Source organism: Zonotrichia albicollis, chromosome 12, assembly GCF_047830755.1.
Source record: "Zonotrichia albicollis isolate bZonAlb1 chromosome 12, bZonAlb1.hap1, whole genome shotgun sequence".
Taxonomy (NCBI): domain Eukaryota; kingdom Metazoa; phylum Chordata; class Aves; order Passeriformes; family Passerellidae; genus Zonotrichia; species Zonotrichia albicollis.
In genome coordinates this window covers 21,729,676-21,752,908 of record NC_133830.1, presented here as the reverse complement: position 1 = coordinate 21,752,908, position 23,233 = coordinate 21,729,676, and the positions used below count along the sequence as shown (strand labels likewise).

Here is a 23,233-nt window from a genome sequence, read left to right as displayed (position 1 = left end):
GCAGAGGCAGAAGGGTCTTTGTACAGGTTTCCAGTGGTAGTTTATTTCACCTACACTCTGAAAGGGTCCAGGGACAAAGACAGGGAGAGGTGGAGGGTCCAGGACTTTATACTGTTACAAAAGGGGCAGAGCCAACAGCAACAGCCAATAACCTGATGGTGTGAGCGAGAAAAATATTACAGAGACCAAAAGGGAAACACAAGGGTAAAAAGACAGAGGTACAGACAAACAAGGGTACAAAGAACAAAGAAACTGCAAGAACCGTGACTGTATATGGTTAGCAGACAGTTGAACAGCCAATGGGCCAACAGGGGCTGTGGCACTGAGGTTGACTAACAGCATGTCACAGGAGTCCATGGGAGAGGTTGAAGTTCCAGTGGACATTCTTCCAGGGCAAAGATGCAGGAAGTCCCCTAGCAGGTCCACATGCCTCCACAACTCCCCTTTCTTTATTTATTAAAAATGCCTCTCCTATGGATTTTTGTAAACATTTAACTAAAGAGGAAAACATAAACAAGACTATGACTACAACTAAAACCCCCAAAATCCCTTTTACAAAAGATAAAGGCATCCACCCATCTGAGCAGACCATCACACCCCAGCAGCTCTCCATCAAGCTCCATCAACCCAAGAGCTCTAAGGAACCTACACTAACCCATGCCCAGGGCTTTACTTCACACAGGCTGCAGACCATCCTCTCGTTCATTCCTGGCTCTGGGGGTCAGGTGAGGCCCAGAGCTGGCACAGGGATGACTTCCATGTGAGGACGTGTACCTGAAGTGGCTTTGTTCCCTTCCCACAGCTCTGCAGAATGTCACTTTGCCAAATCTGTCAACTGTTTATTTACACACCTATTTTAAGGGGAGGATGCTCCAACAATTTTATTTGCTTCCTATCTTCAAAGAATTCAATTGTTTGGTTTTTTAAAAAATAATTAGCTGAGTATTTTTTCATGGGTACAATTTGATTTGTGCTTTAGATAAGGAGCCAAGTGCAGTATTGAACATGTTTGTTCATTCTCCAGAATCTGTGCAGTATTTACCAGGACTATTTGTGATCACTATACACTTATTCTACATGCCCATTATTCCCTTGTGCCAGGACTGAGATACACAATTTTTTCATTATCTGCATCATCTTCTTGTTTTACTTATGCTGTTAAAATTTCCAATGATAGGGTAGCATAGAGCAGAACCAGGGGTGTGTAATTCACCAGGTACACGGTGAATATACAGGAACTTACAACTGACCAGGGGTTTCCAGACCTGTGGATGCTCCAGGCTATCATAGAATATCCTGAGTTGAAATGGACCTTGAGGGATCATCCAGTCCAGCCCCTGGCCCATCCAGACACCACAACAATCCCACCCTGTCCATCCCTGGCAGTGCTGCCCGAAGGCTCCTGCAGCTCTGGCAGCCTCGGGGCCGTGCCCATTCCCTGGGGAGCCTGGGCACTGCCAGCACCCTCTGGGGGAAGTTTCATCCAAGTCAGTTCTGTTCCCATTTCACGGTTTGGCTTAACTGGTTAGGAATAAAGAGCTGGGAATTTGCAGCACAGCTTCTGCTTTTGTGTTTGGAGTCAGATAATTCTTTTCTTCATCTCATTCTAGCCAACAAAGTAATCATACGAGTAATCATACTCTGACTATATAAATAATACTGGAAAATAACCCATTTTATGTGCAAAGCAACTCTAGAAATTACTAGCATACGCACAAAAAGCCTTCATAACTCTGAGCAAACAAACATCTTGGTTTTCAGAGCTAAAATTTTATACGTCCCCTAAAATCATCAGCAAATTGCTGCTGCCTCCCAGGCGCAGAGGAGCAGCCGCCCCCCGCTGCCGGCGGAGCTCTGCCGGCTGTCACAACTGGACTCGCTCCCTCCCTGTTTTACTTTCGCTTCTCCAAGTTGCCCGTGACCTCCGCTTATCCCATCAAGGAGAATCGCACTGCGGGCGCCCCGCGTGGGACGTGTGCCGGGCACGGCACACACCCACCCCGAAACCCATGGATGATGTTCTACAGAAGCTGTAAGTGCACATTCGTAGCGAGGAATTTGGGCAAAACAAGGGTCTGAAAGGTGCAAATCTGCGGGAACAGGAGTTCAGAGACAGAGGGGCAGTGTCTCTGAAGGGAGTGGCCAACCCGTCACTGCCTTCACGTTTTTCCCCCTTCTTAGAGCTTCTTTTCGTAAATTATTGACTGAAACTTACTGAAGGGAGCCTCGTGCGCTATCTGACCTTTTTAAAAAATACTTGATTGTGTTTTCTTAAGCACAAAGAAAGACTGTTAGAGGAACTGCTTGCGCTATCTAGATTTAATTTGTTGTTAAAGAGATTCAGTCCTCTGGCGGTGGGAAAACAACAAAGCGAATTGTGATCCAACAGTTAAGAGATAGAACACTACACGATAATGTTGCCAGGACAAGGGTGTTATTTAGTAAGCAAAATAGTTCGCTTAAATAAACAAATTGGCCTCTTTAGCGGGAGGAAACAGTACTGGCTTTTGAGATTAGCTAAGCAGGAAATCAGTCTGCTGGGAAAAGGAACGTTGTGCAGGTCACTTCGCATGGCCGCTGAGCGCGGAGGCAGAGCGCTGAAGTGACCCCGGGTTTTGGAAGGGCTCTGGGCTCTGTCGGGCAGCGGGGTGAGGGCGCGTTTCTCCCCTCGCTGCTGGCGATGCCGCCTCCCCGCCCGGCTGCGCGTGTGGCTGTCGCGGGGCGGGACTGTCACCACTGGGGGCGGTCGGACCGGCCCGGGCCGCTCCCTCCCTCCCTCCCTCCCGAGGAGCGCGGGCACGGCCGCGGCCTCTGCTGGGGGCTGCGCCAGGCTCTGCCTGCAAAGCGAACCTGACAGCGATCCTGCCGCAGAGGTCTTGCGTGCCGCCGCCATGAGAGGAGATATGTTTAACCTCTGCTTCTTGTGGATTTATCTGAGTCTGCGGGACAAAAATATCTCCAGGCAGTGCGGCACTGTACATCGCAGCATTCCTGAGGGATTGATTTTCGTTTCCACTTCACTCACTGTGCTTTGAATCACTGTGTGCTGAAAAACATGTAGATTTATACTAGAGATTTCAGTCCATATCGCACTAAGATGACTAGGTTTTCTGTTTAGTGGTTTAGATTCTACTAGTTTCAAAAGTTCTAAAAGCTTTTAAATTTAAAACTTCTAAAATTTCTAAAAGTTTCCAGGGAAACTTTTTAGTAGAGCACAAAATGCAGTGAATTCACGGAGGTATAAAGGGGTCATAAAAACAAATTCTCAGCATGGCATTCTCCCACTGCTTCTTAATATTAGGCAACCCCTCTTGCTGTAATGTTTTAATATGCATATGGAAGTGAATAATAGAATACAAGAATGGTTTGGGTTGGAAGGGACCTTAAACATAATTTTGTTCCAAACCCCTGCCATGGGCAGGGGCGCTTTCCACTGTGCCAGGTAGCTCAGCCCCATCCAAAATCACGTTAAAATATATCACAAGAGGAATTACAAAATTCCAAGTTACTTTTCCCAAAATTTCTGTTTCTTTACTAAAACACATTGCCAAAAATCACACCAATGCAGATATGATCAAGGTCTCCATTGGCAATAATAATAATAATAATAATAATAATAATAATAATAATAATAATAATAATAATTTTAAAATGTATTTTCGTGCTGTTAGGATGATCTGGATTCCGGAGGGTAAATAGGATAAACTCAGGATGTATATACTCTACTAATCTTCTCAAGGATATGCACCATGAATGTCACAGCAATTGACAATGCTTCAATCCTCTGCAGCATTTATCCCTAGCAAGGCATATTCTCTTCCATTCCTTGCTAGGTAATTAATTGTTGATGAAATCTGGGGCAAATAGCAGGTTTTACATCCACAGATTTGCTTGTACTTTTTCTCTCACAAAGTTAACTATCCCAACTAATTACATGCTTCACTGAAACTTTTTCTATGAGATAAATTGTCCCTGCTCCTTGGGCTTGAGTCACTACCTGCCCAATGCACCTTACGTGTCCAGCTGCACTGAAATGCGTGTTGTGCTGCAGCACAAGGAAAATCTAAATTCTGCATGGATGTTGTGAAGATGTAGACATGGTATTTTGGACACTGTAATTTCTTCTGGGAAAAGAAATCGCGGCTTTAATAGTTTAAAAACTTGTGGCTGTGCAAGTGTAAATTCATGTTTCCACACGGGACGGGCTGGTGAGCACAGACATTTGAAGAAATGTTTTACCTCGGAGGTCAAGGCGGTAGGAACGCCGGTGTGGGCTCCGGGGGGACTGCCCCGGTACCGCCCCGGCTGCCCCCGGCCCTGCGCTCCGCTTCCCCCGCCCCGGCTTCCCCCGCTGCCTCCGGGCCCGGGAGGCGGTGCCCAGCGCCGGCCGCCCCGCCCCGCCCCGGCCCGGCCTGGCAGGAAGGCCGAAGGCCGCAGCCCGCGGGCCGGGCGGGGCCGGGGCTGCCATGGCCGGTGAGTGCGGGACGGGCAGGGTCCGGGGATCCTCGGCTGCTTGGCGAGCGCCGCCGCGCTCCCAGGCCCGGCCGGAGCCTCCGGGGCCGCAGCGCCAATGTCGCGGTGTCGCCGCGCCCCGCAGTGGCCCCGCCAGCGCGGTGGCCCCGGCGGTTCGGTCCGCGGCCCGGCCGTGGGGCGGGCTGAGCGCCCCGGGACACGGCCCGGCCCGGCCCGGGCAGCGCTGCCGGGCCCAGCACGGGCGGGCCGTGGGACGGCGGGCGGGGCGGGGCTGGGCGCGGGGCTCGGGGCCGCAGGGCCGTGCGGAGCCCCGGCCTGGCGTGCCCGGGGTAGCCGGGCCGTGCCACGTTTCACACCCTGGCACGCCGGCTGCCTGCTGTGTGGCAGCGGAGTCTGCTGTTTGCTCCCAGCCTCCATCCAGCTCCCTGGGATTGTGCACCTGGGGAGCACACAGGTTAGTTTTCCTGGTGACTCCCGTTGTTTTAGCCGTCTTATGGAGCTTGAAGGATTGGGACTGTGCGTAACCTAATGTCGCACTCTAGTATCAAATGCTTTTTAATATTTTGCTCACTGCAGTTGTTGAAGTCTACAATTCCCTGACAGGTGGGTGTAGCCAGGTGGGTGTGTCTCCTCCCAAGCACCAAGTGACAAGATGAGAGGTAACAGTCTCAGGTTCCGCATGGGGAGGTTTAGGTTGTGTATTAAGGAACATTTTTTCGTTGAAAGGATTGCCCAGGCCTGGTATGGGTTGCCCATGCCTGGTACAGGCTGCCCAGGGCAGTGGTGGAGTCATTGCCCCTGGATATGTTCAAGAAACGTATGGATGTGGCATTCCATGACATGGTTTAGTGCTGAACATGGTGATGATACTGGATTGATGGTTGGACTCAAAAGTCTTAAGGTTCTTTTCCAACCTAAATGATTCTGTGATTCTCTTGACTTGCTGTCAGAGTCCCTTGACTTTTGGTAACTTGCCAGTAGCACATGGCAGTGGGCGACAGTAGCAGAGGAGGGTGGCATCTTGTTTTTCACCTCTCTGTCATCCTTTCAGCCCAGAGGAACAGACCAGTTGCTCTTCGTGGGTGTGTTCGGTAACCAGTGCCATCTGATCTTCTCAAGACCATTTCTGTGCAGCCAGTCGTAAATCCTTGGCATTCCTTTCTTGTGATCTTGAAAGGGAAGAGTCAAAACTAAATTAGTGTTAAGCTAACATTTTGTTGAGAGAGACTTTTTCCTCTTCCTGAAATGCTTCTGAAAGGAGTTCTTATGGACATGTACAAATGGTTTGATCATCAGATCCAAACCTTCCAGGTTTTAGTTGCCAGCTTTTCTGTATATTTATGAAAATCACCCAGGAGTTTTACAGGGAGTAGCAACTCATGTTTGCACTGCACAGCAGACACCACTGAGCTTTCTGGAATAGATGTTTGCAAGTTCTGTGTTTTCCGGGGAACATCAGAGAGCTGCACCAGTTTTCATGTCTGTTGTATTTAAATTTATCTCCTTAATGATCCTGTTTGTTTGCTTGATAAACTTAAGATGGCTTTTAAGGGGAAAACAAACCAAAGATGAAACCATAATAAAGATACAGTGGTGTCAGAGACAGTGTCCAGAGTCCTTATGTAAATATTGTTGGACTTAGGAATTGGGAGTGTGTACCTGCCTGACTAAAGGTGGTTGGCAGCTCCCAGGACCTGGGTGTGGATGAGAGTGCTTGCATGTTGCAGCTGGGCAGGGAAGGGCTGATCTCGGCCTACAAATTTGAAATGCAGCTGTACTTATTAATTTACTGTGATAAATATGAAGTGGCAGTGCAACTCCTTAGGGCCCTGTGGCTTTATCCAGAAAGGCAGTGAAAGTAGATCATGAAGAAATGTACGCAGGGGATTGTGACAAACAAAATCCTGTTTGATGTTTCTTGTACAGAAAGCAACATGAGAGTTTTATGCTAAAAATAGTTAAGCAGAAACAAAATTACAAAGGGGTTTTTAGCAACCAATGTAACTTGAAAGTTCCAGTTTGTGTTGTGCCAGTGGCTAGTGACAGCTTTAAGGGTCCACACACCTCAGCACAGGTGCATAAAGCACAGTGCTTTATATGGGTTTGTCCAGCGTTCTGGCTGCTGCCAGGGTCTGGCACATCCCTTCCTCTGTTGGGAATTGTCTGACAAGCTCCCTGTTTGAAGAACTTGAGAAAGGGTGTCCCTGATGTTTTTTCTGCAGGTGCTCTAGCAGACAATCTGGCACCTTATGGTCATGTATGATAAGTTTTTTTATGAGCCTTATTATTTCCAAGAGCAGAATGGGAGCGTCCCATTGGACTGGAGAAGCATCTTGCAGGTGCCTTAAATGTCATAATCTGATTTCATAAGTGATAGAGTATTTATCTGCAGTAATTCATTAACTTTAAGGCTGTGTTTGATTAAATATCCCTCAGAACTTGACTTCTAAATGATTTATAGCCTTCTCCCTTTGGAAGGAGAGAGGCAGTAGGAGTGACCAGCCAGAAGTTCTGATTTGTGGAATTTCAAGTGGACGAGTCTTTGAAAAGCACATGGCAGTGTTATGTTTCCCTAACAGATAGTTCAGCTTGCTAATATTAGGTGGTGGTGATAATTGTATTTGAGCTATTTAATCAGTGGTAGTAAAATGAAATTTATGGAATTTTAAAATGGCTTATTAATTAACTGCATTGGTTTCTTCTGTGTTATTTTATCTTTAGATCAGTCGTATTGCCATCGGCTGCAGCATGACATGTATTTCCTTACAAGCACTAGCCGACTGAATGAGCAAGTGGTTGATAAAATAGTTCTTCAGCTCAACAGAGTCTATCCCCAAATTCTTACCAATGAAGAAGCAGAAAAGGTAATTTGAGGAGTTTTGCTGTGTCTCTGACTGCTGTATTGCTTCACTACCCCAGCTGCCCTCTTCCTGACACAACTCTTGGTGCCACATGCAGCCAGCCTGCCTCACCTCCTGCTTGCTGACCACTTATGTCTGGCATCTCATGCAAGAGGAGCAGTCACAGGGCTGGCACGTTCGCTGTGCCAAGTGGTCATGGGAGAGAATGCTCTCTTCAGCAGCAGTTTAATGCCACAGTCCCTGCCATGATCAGGGGCAGCCAGTCCTTGGGCAGGAGGGCACCCATCCTGTGACCACATGCCTGACATGCCTGTCTGCTCCCATGAGGTGGTGTGGAGTGGCACACCGGATGATCTGTGCTGCATCCATCTCTGCCCACAAAATCATCTATATTAGCTCAATCAGTTTTGGTAACGAATTAATAATTTTAAGTATTGGTAGAGAAGTGGGGGGTGTTAGTCCCAATAGTAAGTGTGGAGCTGTGGGAATTGGGTGGAGTTAATAATATCTTGCAGTGGTGCCACCATGTATGGAGGAAGGCCACTCTCCTTGAAGTGAAGCTTTCAAAAATGAGTAGCTCTTTTTAGGAAGAAAAAAGCTTCTAATTTTGTGTGGAGACAAAATTAAAGTCAGCTAAGAGCTTCCACAATCCTACTTACAACAGTTTGTACTTACCCTCTCCTGGCTTCATGTCTGCAAAGAGTTTTGGTGTATCAGTATTTGAACATGAGGAAAAATAGGTCCAATTCTACCAGAATCAAAACTTCATGGAGACAAATAGTGTTTTGTGGTGTAGAGCAGAGCTGGATCATTTACTGAGCCAGTCTTGCCACTTCCCTCAAGAGCTTCAAAATAAACCATAAAGAATCTGAAACATGATTTGTGACTTCTGCACTTAGGCAGAAATGAACTGCTTTTTAATAGATTCAGGCAAGTTTGTGTCAACTCTATTGAATGTTTAGGAAGCTTATAATCTCAGCTGTATCTGGAAGACCTGTGGGAATTTTGTCAGAATAAGAAGTATTGTGTAAAATCTGTGGCATTCGTGTCCCCCTCAAGCAGCAATTGTTCCCAACTCAGTATGCTACAAAGGTTTTCCACTGTGCTGCTATGAAATATGGTGTTTTGCTGAGAATGGATTTGGATTTTTTTGCAATAAACTGAAAATGGTTTGATGTGTAAAGCTAGAGATGCATTTTCCTTCTCTTTGTAAGGTCTGCTAATACTCATCACATTTAGCACTACAGAAAAAATGTATTTCCCACTGCAGCTGTTTGCCAACCTGAGTAATGGGAATTGTGACTGTTGAAGTGGGTGTACAGCAGTTAATTGGCTGGAAACAAAAAAACCCCATGAAGTATGAAATCTTGGGATGATGAACACTCCAGTACTGGGACCAGGATAAACAGTATAAAGTGCCTTTTAGGGGATCCTTACGAGGCAGCTAAGGACAAACTTGAAAGCATCAAACTTTATTTCCAATTATAAGATTTGCTGAAATATTCTATCTACAGCTGCCAGAATTAAACTGTACAATAGCAACTGTACAATACAAGCAGGGAAGATGTCAAATGCAGAGTGTCTTTCACTTGATTGGGACAGAAAAAAGCAGAAGGAGAGGCAGAGACAATATGCTCTCCATCAGATTCTGCTGACCACATGGAGCTCAGGGCTGTGCGCTGCATGTATGTCCTTTTTAGGTTTCCCTTCTTGGCAAATTCTTTTAGTAAATATCAAAGAAGCTCTATAAAGAAGCTACATAACTGGTATAGTGAAGTAAAATTGATCTTTTAATCTCTTTTCTGTTTTATTCTCTTTTCTGATGAGCACTTTTCTCTTGCAGTTCAGGAACCCAAAAGCATCACTCCATACCAGGCTCTCAGATCTGCTAAAACACCTCCAAAAGAAAGGAGACAGACACTGTCAGGAGTTTTACAGGGCTCTGCAGATCAATGCTGAACAGCTGTTTAATGACCTGCCAAGCAGGAAAATCTTGAGTAAGTTGATTTGTAAGTTGATTTAGTTTTGGATTTCCTCACCAGCGTATTACAAAACCTAATTTCAGATGCAGTGTAGGTAATTTAAACAACCTAAACAGATTATAAATAATACAAATAAATAAGTTACTTAAATAATTTTTGGGGTATACCTTAATTCCTTATGACTTGAGTTTTCCAAAAGCTATAAGGGGATTTTGTGATGTAAAATTGTAATTTCCTTCATTTTGTCTTTCATTTTGAAAGAAGTAATTTGTATCTACCCTGCACAAACTGGTGGAGGACCATTTTCTTGCCTGCGTGGGGAGGCTGCAGGGTTACCCCACATCCATACCTGAACCCTTTTGGACTGGAGAAGTCGGGGCCCATCCTGCCTCAGAATCTCAGATGAGCCCCAGTCCCAACTGACTGAGCCTTGCAGCAGCTTGGAGGCAACGCTTTGGTCTGATGCTCACCTTGCAGAAGTTGTGCGCTTTGGAGAACAGGCTATTCAATCAAAGTGTCTTGAATCTATCATTTTTACTTTGGTAGAGGTCAAAAAACAAGTTTTTCTGCCAGGCTGACTAGCAGTTAGCAGATAGCCTTTATGAATTAAGAGCAGTTTGAGAAGTCTTGGTGTAATCACTAAGAAGAAAAATTTCAAGACTGTTTTGATTTTTAAGAGTTAAAACCTTTTTAGATGTTCAATAGCACATTCTACAAGCCATTTTTGAAAATGTATCGTTACAAGGAGACTTGGATAGGGTCTGTGGGATGTTTTCACTTTTAGCTAGAGCAGAAACGTGCTCATCCTTGCACATGTGGTGACTCTGAGCTTTCCATGAGTAGGCAGGGTGAGGGTTTCTCATGTTCAGACTCTGCATAGCAAATACCTGTGCTAGAAGTGCTTCACATTAAACATACAGCTCCTCGTGGCACCCAAAACCAGTTTTGCTGCTGCTGCAAACTGCTGACTTCAGTAAACATGAAAAGTCATTAAATTCTCTGTTATCTTGGCACACTCTTATATGTTACCATCCTCAGAAGGCTAAGGACAATTTAAAGAACAGACTTAAAACTTTACTGTATGCTGAGATTCAGCAGTTTCTTTCTGTTGACCTAAGAAATAAATATTTAGATGATTGTGTTAATGTGCTTGCTGCTTCTTAGAGTTCTGTAATTAAAACAAATGTCTGCATTCTGGATTGAATGGTCAAGAAACATCTGTGCAGCTTTTTAAGCTAAAACTGCAAACACCTTTATGCTTCAGGAAAAGCTCCTTTTGTCAATATGAGGAGTAACTTTTCATTTAAGTGAACTTGGACATTTTCAATATTAAAGAATATTATCCTTCAGACCTCTGACACGCACAATTTGATACTCGAATTTTACTTCTTGGAAGTGCTCAAGGGGTGTTACAGGCCAAAATCTATGGGGGGCTGAGCACTCTGGTCAGCAGAAAATGTCCCTGCTCATGGCAGGAGGTTGGAACTGGGTGGTTTCCAACACAAACCATGCTATCATTCTATAATGCTCTTAGCAGTAGTTGTTAAATTTAGCACAAAGCATTTACAGAACTGCCACTAGAATTTGTAAATATGAAGAACAAGGAGAATCACTAACATGGGGCTTTTCTTCTAAATGCAGGCTGAGCTGAAACAAGCAGCCTTACAAACAGCTGGAGAAATTATCAGTGAGGACATGGATGGTTCATGGATGAACTCCGTAGTTCTGTAATAGATTACATGCAGCTATACATATGACAGATTTTTTCAGCAGAGGAAATCCTTTCAAATATTTCTTTTTAATTTTTAAGACAGCTTTAAAATTCATGCTAGAACAAAATTTCTTTGCCTGAAGTGTAAATTGCCAATGAAGTGTCTGGTAATGTCTGAACATTCCCACTAGAGGGAAGGTAAGGCACATGGTGTGGGCAGCCTCAGAGCTGTTGAAGCAAATGGGTGTTTCCAAGGGACTCAGAAAATGTTTTTATTTCTCTCCATGCTGACATAGACTTAAAGGATAAAAGCTTGGATCAGCCCCATGCAGCGATAGAAGTGGCAGAGATTTGTCTGTGCTCTGCTGTGCAGTGTGAGGATTTCCTAGCTGGAATTTCTAGGAAGGACATCAGCTCCTCAAAGGGGCGGGCTGGGTGAGGCCGCTAGGGGCACACCGAGCTTATGGGGGCTTTGCAGCAATCCTTGCTGCTCTGGTGGCTCTCAGGCTTCACAGCAAAGGGCACAGATGCTTCTGTCCTGCTCCAGGCCATGCCCTGTCCCCCCACAGAGAGGGATATCCTTTAGCAGGGGAGATGGATGTTCCCCTATGCCTGCCTGGGTGGACTGGGCAGTTTTCAAGGCGCCTCTCCTGCATCCTGGTGTCATGTGAGAGAGGGAAACCAATCAATCTTAAATTCTTCCTCATTGACAGCCAGATTCAGAACTCTTACTTTTTTTCCTTTCCTTTTTTAACCCTCCTAGCCCTTTGACAGTTGGACTTGGTGATCATAGAGGTCTTTGCCAACCTTTATGATTCTGTGATTGCATGACTACAGAAAGCTTTGGCTAAAACAGTGTTGCAGATCAGTGATGTGTTATGGAAAGTCACTCTTCTGCCATGTCTGGTGACAGCTGTGCATCCCCCTTCTGCAGACAGCATAATCTCCAAATCTGTGTGACAAAGGCAGCTCTGAAAGGGTCTTTCTGCCCAGGCTGGAAACTACTGAACACCTTGTCCTATGGCCAGCCTCCTTTTCTACTAGAATTTGCAGAAAGATAGAGGCTGAAATTACTTGTGCCAAATGTTAACATGTAGAACCCACAGAGTTTTAAAGAATGCCTTCAGCTGAGACCTGCATTTAGTAAATAATCTACACCAAGAAGTTCTTTCTATGTGCTTTACCTGCTAAATACATCAATGCCTGAAGATTTGCTCAAGAACAAAGAATGGTGATACATTAAATTATAGAGATGTTTTGAGATTAGTGCATCTGTTAACAAAGAGTTTCTGTGTATTACAATGAAAACTGCTGGTATTGTGAAGGATTACCTCCTGCTTTCCTAACTTAGGAAAAAAGTGTAATGTTACTTATGTGGTCAGTGCTTAAGCTGATCAGAGGTGGGGCTGCAGCCATTTGTAGTTGCATTCAGATGATCTATGCCAGTGTCTTTTGGTCAGTCCAACTTTAACTCTAGCAATGGTTTACCATTGGAGAGGTTAATACTTTATGTCAATATTGGATATTTTTCTGAAATACAGTGTTTTGCACCATTTTGCATGTGCTGATTATGTTTGTTTGTTTGCTTGAGCTGAGTACTAACTTTTCATGTATTGCTTTTATTTCTAGAAACCCCAGATCCCACAGAGATAGACACTGACAAGGAGCAATATATGCTAAATGACAGGGGTAAATAAATCATACAGTGTCACCGGATGGAATGGCTTTGCAGATTATGATGCAATTTATTATATCATGTAATTTGCACTGTATATAGCAACTACTTTGGCTTATGATGTGTTTACTGTCACAAGTTAAGTAGAATTAATGGAGGAAAATGTACTGAGTTACTGTCGAGGAAACCAGTGCCAGGAAATTGAAGAGACTGTAGAGTTTAATCAATATTTACAATGGTATTACTTACACTAAAACAGCTAAGCTCTTAATTTCCTGTGATTTCTTCAGTGCCTGAACAGTAAGGTCTATTCATTTTGCATAAAGCCATCAATAACTTTTTGATCTGGCTTTCAATTTTTTCAATTTTTTTTAAGCTCTCAATTTAACTACAAGTCATTTGAAAGCAATGATGGAAAGGCAGGAAAAGCTTAAATATATTTTCCGTAGGAAAACATATTAATTCATTTCACCTTCCTCTGTTCAATGCCAGATTACAGAGACAAATATTTTTTTCATGGTAGGATATTTTGAAAAGGAAAATCTCAAATAACGATGAAGAATTCTCACCATTTATAATGAACTATTGTGTCATTTAAGTTCAGTATTTTATTTAGAGATTTAGATACAATAATGAGAGATTCAAAACACCTTCTGTGAATTATGCCTTTTTTGCAGTTTCCTGAGAAAAAACTGAAATAAGAAACACTGTTTAACTCAATGTATATTTTTGTCTGTGGTGGTGGTGTTTCTGTGAATATTGAACCAAATTGCTGTTCAGAGTTTACACATTGCTGCTGTTGTCTGCAGCATAACAGTACAGGATGAACAGAGAAAGTGTTTGGAAATAAGAAAATGAAGTAGTTGGTTTTTTTGGGGTTTTTTTGGGTTTTTTTTTTTTACTTATTACTTTTTTTTTTCTGACCTGGCCTCAGACTAGAGATTGTTTGGCCACTAGCCACCCTCCTTGGGAGGTTACATGCCAAAGAGCAACGAAATCTGTTTGGTTTTGGCTCCTTTGGTGTTTCTCCAATGTCCTTGTCCACACAGTCAGCTCCAGGAATTTGTTGAGGCAGTACACTTGACCTTAAATTGGTAGGTGTAGCTTAATTGTATCTACAAGTAGATGTGTAGTTTAATTGTATCTCTGTAGTGAGATAGTAACTACAAATAGAGTATTAGGTAATGAAGAAGCAGATATAAATCTTAATGCTGTTTTGTCAGTGGATAAGTATGAATTAGGAAGGTTTTATTGAACATCAGTACTGACCATCACCATTAAACTCTGTGTAATTCCAGGCAGGCAGTTTCCAGGAGATTTGGTTTGGAAACTTTTCCTTAAATGCCATAGTCTGTAGCTGGTAGATGAGCAGAGGGGAACAGGGAATGGTGGCAGAGCAACTGTAGTAAAAATTAATTGCAGCCTAATAAATGTGCTTCACAGTACATTAGCTACAGAACATACAGAATTGTGAATGTGTTAGCTTCATTTGAATATGCTTAATTATGCATATTGATAGCAATTGGTGATTTGTGAGCTGAGCTAAACTTCTGGTGCCCTGCTCTGTCTCAATGTGTTTTCTTGCCATTTTCTGTAGGCCCAGTGTTTTTCCTGGCGTGTTTCAGCGTGGCTGCAGGGCTGGCCCTTTTCTGGTACTGCTGTAACTCAGGTGAGCTTCTCAGGGGCTTCTCCTGCCTGCCTTCCCTCAGCAGGGGTGCAGCGAGCTGGGCTCCTCATCTGACAGGGCTCCCTAACAGGGGGGTCAGAGTTTCATCACTCATTAATGAGCTCCGGATACAAATTGCACAGCAAACATGCTGAGCTATAAATAATGGATGTTTTGCCTCCAGATGCCACAAATAGGGGCACTTTTTAAATGCAGTAGTGATGTGAACTCCTGTTGCTATGGCAATGGGTCATGATTCCCAGCACTCATGGGACACACCCAAAACCTTCTGGCTCCCACACTCCCTGGGAGCTGGTGGAAGCCTGGCCAGGGCTGGGGATGCTGGCTGGATTTGCTGAGCTCCAGCAGCTACAGCTGCCCCACGCTGCTGGCTCTGGTGTTGGCTCTGACTGCCCCCTGCCAGTCCACACTGGCTCCACACCATCCAGTGCTGTGCTCAGGGGTGAAGCTGCCCCCTTCCCCAACTGATCAGTCTCTTCCTGTCTCGGCTTGCAGCAATGAATCTGAACAGATTCCTTGTTCACCTCTCTTGGCAGTTGATTTCTACAAATTGAAGGAAATGGGCTTTCCTCTAGAGTTACTTTTAATTGGTTTTTATTTTTTGCAGATGTTCCTTCCTAGATAAAATTAAATCTAACTGTGTTCACTTTCTCTTTTTCCTCTCATCATTCCATTTTAGAAACGCAAGTCATAGGAAGAGCCAGGAGAATCTTGGGTTTTTCTCCTATTATCATAGGAGGACATGTTAGAAATATTTGTATGTTGTATTTGGAAGACATGTCAAGAAATTAAGGAAAAGCTGTCTCTTTGCCTGTCTGTACAGTACACCAAAGGAAGCCAACAGTGGATAAAAATGTCCTGTACTCGTACCAAAGATTTTATTAACTAGCTTAATCAATAATTGCCTTGCCTCCAGATGTATTCGAAATTTCAGCTATAAATGTCCTTCTTTATGGGAATGGACCATTTATTTTTGTAAATGCTTGAAGTATTTATTGTTTGTATAAAAATATTTTTATTATGAGCTTTAAAATGATCTCTGAAGTGCGCATGGGTCTGAAGCCATGTTTGCATATGTGTTTTCTATACTGAAATGAAGGATCACAACTGTTTGAAGAACTCTGGCTTTCCTTTTGTGAGAATTAATTTAAGAAAAGAACTTAAACACATGCACTCAAAGCCCTTACTAAGAAATGGATCTCCATCTCAGAACTGTTTTGTCTAGACCCTTTATAGTCACTGCCTGAGCTCAGGTGTACTGGCACCTGGAAAAAGTTTATGGGCGCCAGTTCCCTTGATGTATTCATTGTGTCTTCTGATTCCCAGTTGGTGCCTCATCCCAGTCTGCCTTGTTCCCAGTCTGCCACAGCTGCTGGCCCTGGTTTGAATGCCCTGGAGCTGTTGCAGGCTGCTTCCCAGCCCATGGGCTCTTCCAGGGAGAGGAATGTCTGACCCGAAGCACTTCAGACTACCAAGAAAATGTTCCAGATTCATTTAGCTTTCCCTTTCCCAGTGAAGTAAAGGGAGACTGCAGAGAGACCTGGACACATGGGAGGGCTGGACAATCACCAACCCAGTAAAGTTCTACGAGGGAAAGTACCAGATTGTGCACTTGGGATGGTGCAACCCTGGATGTATGGACAGGCTGGGGAATGAGATGCTAGAGAGCAGCACCATGCAAAGGGACCTGGGAATCCTAGTGGATGGAAAGTTGGATATGAGTCAGCACAGCCTGGCAGCCAGGGGGGACATCCCTGTCCTGGGGGCACCAGGCCCAGCATGGCCAGCTGGGCCAGGGAGGGGATTGTCCCTCTCTGCTCTGCGCTGGCGCGGCCTCAGCTCCAGTGCTGGGGGCAGTTTGGGCATCACAATATAAGAAAGATATTAAACTACTGGAGAGCTTTGAAAGGACGCTTCCAGGGATGGGGCAGCAGCAGCTTCTCTGGGTAACCTGTGCCAGGGTTGGGGGAAGAATTCTTTCCCAGTATGGTACAGGAAATTTTACTATGGCTAGGGCTACATTTTCCTCCCTTCCTGAGGTTGCTTGAGATGAGGATATCTCTCAGGGGAAAAAAATGATCCAGAATGAGCTATGCCAAGGGTTAGAGCTGGAAGGAGGAAGAAAAAGTGAGTCTGGGTTCATCCTAGTGTTAAAGGACCTAACAGCAAAGAATAGAAAACAATTTGTTCTTTCATTAGTGCCAGTTATTAATATGAACAATGAATGTCAGGCTGCCTATACAGTTGGCATGTGCACAGGCTGGGAGACATTCTTTGAATATTTTTCTTTCAGGAGCTTGCTTCTCTGCAAGCACATCTCTGCAGCACATATGGACAGTGATAATTCCATTTTCAGCTCCTGGAGGAAGCACATGTGCACCTGCATGGAGTCAGGTCCTTTTAGGCAAACAGTGTTACAGACTTGGGAATAAATCAAGCAGGGTCTTGGATGAAGCTGTTTAGCTGCAGAATTCTGGTTTCCCTGGCAAGTCAAGAACAGCTTGGCCTTTGCTGCTGAAACTGTACTGGTAACTAATTTATAAACATGGTTGACACTTTGTGCAGGGAGGTTGTCCTGGCTGGGTTGTCGGTGGTTCCATGCCAAGGGTGGAGACCCTCCTGGTGAACACTGGCTGCCATGCTGTAGGCAGGAATTGTCCAGGAGCTAAGCAGGTACTGGACTGAGCCATGGAAATGTTCAAGGCTGAGTACAGGACCATCTGTGTGCAGAGAGCTGGGAAGCAAAGTGATAGATCCTACAAAGAATTTGCACAATTCTCTTTAAAGCCAGACTGCTATTTAAAGGACTTGGTGAAGGATGATGTGCCTGATGAGCTGGAATGGGAATGAAGTGATGATTCATTCTGGGATGCACTGGGCTTCTTTACAGCTGCTGGATGGAGTTTGCAGTTACAAGTGCCTTTGCCAAGACAAAGTTATTCCTTTTGTTTCTTTCAATTGTTGTTATTTTTCTCATATTGTAATAAATTGAAAACATATTTGATCAAAATGTGCCATTGTGGATGCTTTTCCCTGCCATTCTGTGTGCACAGATGTTACTCCATGTTATGCCATGCCTTGGCTGTGCTGGCAAGAATCAGTTTGCTGCACTTCACAGGGCCTGTGTCCTGTATTAATTTCTCTGGATGTACCTCCTTTAGAAATTAATGTATTTCTTTTTTTAATGGGGTGAAGCTGTCAATTAAATTGGAATAAAATCTGGGAGAAGAATGCTGCTGTTTTTTCTGTAGTTAATGCACTGGTCTTCCTTGCAGAAGCACCCCTTGGTTGTTGCCCTCCTGTGGCTGCTAACTGACCCCTCCTGGGCTCTTGCCTCTCATGGTTATATTTTTCTGGGTATTTGCACCAGGATTTTTAACATTTTCACCTGATTTCGAAATTGCAGGTTTTTTCTGCTTAGCTTGTTTAGGGATCTGGAGTTAAACAGGGCTTATTAGTTCAAAGACTGGGTGTCTTTGGGTTAATCCTTGATTTTGTGTCATTTTGGGAGTTCCAAGGGTCACTGCACATGAAGCCTTGGAGGTACACCAGTAAAGGGACTTTGACACACAGTTCATTTGAAGTGCTACTTGGGGCCACCTAAAAAGGAACTTCATTTTGTTACTGGCCTGTTCCTTGGGGTAAGGGGGAACTGCTGGCATGGGTGCCTCTATGAGGAGTGTTGAGCACCCCACCAAAGGAAATTGTTGCTGTAGCAGGATAATCATGGGATCATAGAATTGTTAAGGTTGGAAAAGAGCTCTTAATACCATTGAGGCTGATCTGGCACCACCACGATCTTCACCATTAAACTGTGTCCTAAAGTGCCATATCCACATTTTTTTTAAACATGTGCAGGAATGGTGACTTCACCACTGTCCTGGGCAGCCCATGCCAGGGCTGGACAGCCCTTTCCATAAAAAAAATATTTCCTAATATCAAATCTAAATCTCCCCTGACACAACTTAAAACCTTAGGTAGAGTCACTAACCCAAGCCAGGATTGCATCTGACTCTCTGGGGACAAGAGGAGCCCCAGAGCTTGGCACTGGATTCTGTTGAACAGGGCCTGAGTGTCACGGAGGAGGATCTCTGAGAGAACTTCATCAGGAGCAGAGATCCTCTTCATCCTGTGCCATTCTGTGGACTGCCTCCCTGGTGAGTGGGAACTGGGCTCCGCTCCTTGCCGCTGGGTTGTGGCCCTTGGGGGAGAGGAGCAGCTCGTAGTGGAGGCTGTACTGGGCAGCGTGCCCAGCCCTCTGCCCCTGCAGGAGCAGCCTTGTGCCAGGCACCAGGTGAAGGGACCAGAGCAGAGCATCAGGGCATCACCAAGGTTTGGATATGAGTGAAACAACAGCCTGATGAAACTACAAAATTACAGGATTCAGGGGAGGGGGAAATTTTCTATCTTCATCTCACCCACTGCATAGAGATGTTATTAGAGCCAAATGAAAGAAATAAGTCAGAGGCAGGAGATGAGACAGCTGTGCAGCAACACTGCTCCAGTTAATTCAGTCCCATTGCTTTGGCATAAAAGAACATTTTGGGGGAATCCTGAGCTGCCCTTGCTATTTTGGAGCACAGGCCACTTTACACTGTTGTCACAAGGAAAAACTTTCTGCCGTGGTACTGTTGATAAATCTTTAATAACATTGTGTCTAGTAAAGCCAAAATCCTTTCAGACTCTGTGCTTCTCAAACTGGTAACAGGTGAAGTCGGGTGCCAGCAGCCAGAGTGCCACTGCACATGAAGCTTGGATAAATCACTGGCGAGACATGTTCTCACAGCACGATTTACAGCAAATCTCCATAGCAAAATATTTCATCACACTCAGGTGGTTTTTGTTTCCTTTTTAGGCCTGGCTTTAGCTACCTTGGGGGTGTTCTGGTGCTCCAGCCCTGCGGGTGCTGTCCCAGGGCTGCTCTGTGCTGTGCTGGGTGCCACAGCCGGGTCCTGCGGGGTGCCCGGGGCTGAATGCTCCGCTGCAGCAGAAACTGAGAGAGCTGACGTTGTTTTTCCTCTGTGGCTCTGAGCTAATTCATTTTAAAAGCTCCCAGTGAAGGCTGGAAAGATGATGCCTGTGCCTCTTAAATATTCCTGATCCATAATGGTTGCATAGAGCTGGGTTTTGTTTCACCTGTGCCTCTGGAGCTGGCTCACGGCCAATTTAACATGGCTACTTTGCTCTGCTTTGCAAGAACTCTGTTCTGCCAGGAGGTAGGGAGATAACTAACATCAGATTGGAACCAAATTCACAGTTCAGGTATAACAGGTAAAATTATAGCAGAAAATAAAAATTATTATTAATGGTAATAATTTAGATAGCAGGTTTCTATGAAAGAATTGCAATGATATCTTTCCGGGTATTCCCAAGCTAGGAGTCCTGTGAGATACAAGTGAAACTCATCTTGGTGATCTCAGAGTCAATAAGAAAACAAGTAGGAAGTAAATTCCTCATTCTGAGCTGGATGAAATTCAGCCCTGGATGAGTCTAGGCTGGTCCTGACTCTGGAAAGATGAATAAGACACATCATTCCATCACACCCTGTGTCTGCAAGTGAAGAGGACATGCAAATTAAGCAAAATATTATCAGTGATACCAGGTTTGAAGATTGCAGGACTTCTGTGTGATAACCAGGGTCCCTTCAAGAGGCTGTGAGGCATCCTACCAGTGCACCTGGGATGTGGGGCTTTCAAACCTGTTTTTCTACTAGCATGGAGAAGAAAGAATTTTTATGGAGTATGAAGGAGAACAGTGACCCACACAGGCACATTGTGTCTTGCTCCCAATGTTCCCCAGTTAGTGCACTTCATACAGTTTGTGAAGTTCAGTCATGTTCCCAAGTCATGTTGCCAGGATTTGAAACTCCACAAGGGATGGAGAGGCCTGAGGGCTCTCTTTCCTGAGCAATGCTCTCCCTGGCATGCCTGGTGAATCATGTTTTCTGACACAGAAAAAAGTGACTCCTCTTTCAGGGTAAAGACACATAGCTGTCTCCCTCCAAATCTTCCACAAGTCCAGAACAAATCTGAAACATTAGGCCTTCCCAAGAGTTTAGATTATTTTCATCCTTCACGCCAGAAATCTGTGGCAATGTTGGGTGGTGATGAAGCTGATTTATTCTCAAATATTTTTGGTACCAGTGAAAATGTTTTGCAATGTTTCAGTAATCCTGGTGTGGTACTTCCTAGCATGGCACCATATTTACACTCACCTCTCAACTAGTTAAAACTTGTACCATATAAAAAGGGGGTGGGACAACTTCTAGGCTGGAAGACTGGAAAAAGAGGAGTGGAAAACATCAGAAAGGAGGCTGAATGAAAAAGGAGTTTTTGCCATCTCCATTTCTGACAAAGCCTGACTTGCCTGATGAGGAGCTATTGATAAGTCTCTGTTCCTGACTTGGAGCTGTGGCACTTTTCTTGGGAAGGCAGTCAGGTTAGTAAACAGTTCTTGTTATGAGAACCCAAAGGCATAAAATGAATCATGAAAATCTTCAACAGACTGTGGAGGAGGAGAAAAGTGAATTCAAAATAACCCATAGTATCCAATAGGAGGGCAGGTTATGTTTTGTCACCATCCTGTTAGGAAGTTGGATAATTATTGGTCAGATATTATTTTGAAAAGATTGTATCCTGTGTTTCACACCGTATCCTGCACTGACAGTCAGTGACTGGCACAGCCAGGGACTACGTGAACATCACGAGCCAGGATGAGGTGAGGCATTTACAGGTGGAGTCAATCAAAAGTTGGACTCAATGATCTTTGATATCTCTTCCATCCTAAATGATTCAGTGATTCTGTGACTTCATGATTTCATACAGTGAAAACAATTTGATCAAGTGTGAAAAGAAGAAATTCCTGCCAACAGCTGAAGCCTTTATATACCACATTTTCTCCTGTCTCTTTGCTGTAGATGTACTTCCAACAATGTGTGTTCGCTTCCTGATGTGCCCAAGAGCTGTCTGCTATCAATCAGCTCAAGTTCCTTGGTCAGTTCTGTCCATGCTCCTTCCCCTCTGCCCTCCCACCGCTGCTGGACGTGTTCCAGTGTCAGGGAATACTCAGCGATGGGGAGAGGAGTGAAACTCCAAGTACAGCTGACACGTCACGCTGCAGCACCTGGGTGCCACCCAGCCTCTGATGGAAACTCTGCCCTAAGGCCTGCTATGACCATGTTGTTATTTATCTCTTCCTGGAGTACCTTCTCTCACTTATTTCAGTTTACTTCCTTCTCAAGGGAAGTCTCACCTTCTGTCTCTGGTTCGGCGTTGTTGATCACCTGTGAATACTAATGGGCTCCCCCAGCAGATGCTCATGCACTGGCTGGTGGGGTCCTGGTGCCTCCCCCAGACCCTTTTCAAGTTGCACCAAGATCTGAGAAATGTACCTGGGCTCAGCTTCTCTTGGGCCTATCAGAAACACCACCTGCTCCAGGAACTGGTGCTGTCCAGTTCCTCCCAACACCCACCCTGACCCTCCCCTGGCACAGTTTGAAGCCATTCTGTCTCCTCCTGTCCTTGTTTCCCAGGGGCAGAGCCAGAACCCCTCAGCTGCCCCCTCCTGTCAGGGAGTTGTGCAGAGCCAAGAGGTCCCCCCTGGGCCTCCTCTTCTCCAGGCTGAGCCCCTTCCCAGCTCCATTCCCTTCTCTGGACACACTCCAGCCCCTGCAGCTCTTTCTTGTTGTGAGGGGCTCTAAACTGACCCCAGCATGTCCAGCACAGGGGTGGGCACTGCTCTGGCCCTGCTGCCACACCAGGGCTGAGCAGCCCAAGGTGCCCTGGTCCTTCTTACCCACCTGGGCTCCTGTTCAGCCACTGCCACAGCACCCCAGGGCCTTTCCAGCCCCTCTGGCCCAGCCTGGAGCTGCAGGGGTGTTGTGACCCAAGGACAGGACCTGGCACTTGGCCTTGTTCAGCCTCAATCACTGGCCTACGATCAAGCCTCTCCAGATAAAACTATGAAGCCTTCCTGCCTGACAGCACATCAATACTCCCAGCAACCTGAGTGTCACGTGCAAACTCACTGAGGGTAAAGAAGTTGTTAATTCAAACAACTGAATGGCAGTTGGCGGGATACAGAAACCAGGATGGTGTTTTCTGCTTCAGCCCGTTTTATATAAGACTCAGCATCAGAATGAGCTCCAGCAGTGACCTGGTTTAGAAGACAAATACTCAGAGTGAGTTCCAGTAAATATGGTTGTTGTCACCTGCTTCAGTAAGTAGAGCTATGCTGAAAATCCCAGCCCAGGCTATTCTGCATGCTGAAGGGACTAATGAGAAGGACCATGAGCAGTGCTCACCCTGCCCAGAGCTTATGAAACAGGAGCAAACGGCTGACCTGGCACGAACTGCTCCCCACAGAGTCTGGAAAATTCATCTCCCTTCATTATTGATGACCTCTTTTTAAAAGAGATATTTGCCTCCAACCAAAAACTCTGAAAAAGCACAGCAAACCAGAGAATGAGTCAAACATATGTATTTGTTTGCTGCCCCTCTGAGATATTTGCCTGGATTTTAAAGCAGCACCTGCCTTAAAAGAATAATAATCCTGTGATTAAATTATTTATACTTGAAAGCAACTTGCAGATGCTTCTGTCTGCTAAAAAATACATGAACTCTGAAGGCTTCAAAGACTTAAAATACAGATTTCATGTCTAAGAATGTTTTGCAAATCTTACTTAATCACAATAAAAGACAAGGGAAGCAGCATCAGAAGTGTGACAGCCATGCCAGACAGCCAGTGGGCATGAAGAGTCCTACAGCAGTTGGTGGTTTGTGAAAAATAAATACAGGAAGGAAGTTGTCCTGCGTGCCTATTTCAGAACTTGTTCTGAGTTATGTT

The 23,233-nt window shown here is 44.9% G+C and overlaps 1 protein-coding gene across 4 annotated transcripts; it reads left to right on the top strand.

The window, feature by feature from the left end:
* The first annotated feature begins 1,870 nt into the window (after positions 1-1,870).
* CARD19 (caspase recruitment domain family member 19) lies at positions 1,871-23,159 on the top strand. 4 transcript variants are annotated; one of them, XM_005494330.4, is made up of 6 exons: positions 1,871-2,032; positions 7,195-7,337; positions 9,178-9,331; positions 12,657-12,716; positions 14,300-14,371; positions 15,069-23,159. In XM_005494330.4, exons 1-6 carry the CDS (start codon positions 2,014-2,016, stop codon positions 15,179-15,181), a joined length of 561 nt encoding a protein of 186 aa, XP_005494387.2. In that variant the 5' UTR covers positions 1,871-2,013; the 3' UTR covers positions 15,182-23,159. The 4 variants fall into 4 exon arrangements, with proteins under 4 accessions (XP_005494387.2, XP_014127709.1, XP_074406305.1 ...); XM_074550204.1 differs by lacking the exon at positions 1,871-2,032 and adding an exon at positions 4,265-4,473; XM_074550203.1 differs by lacking the exon at positions 1,871-2,032 and adding an exon at positions 4,786-4,927.
* Positions 23,160-23,233: the final 74 nt, after the last annotated feature.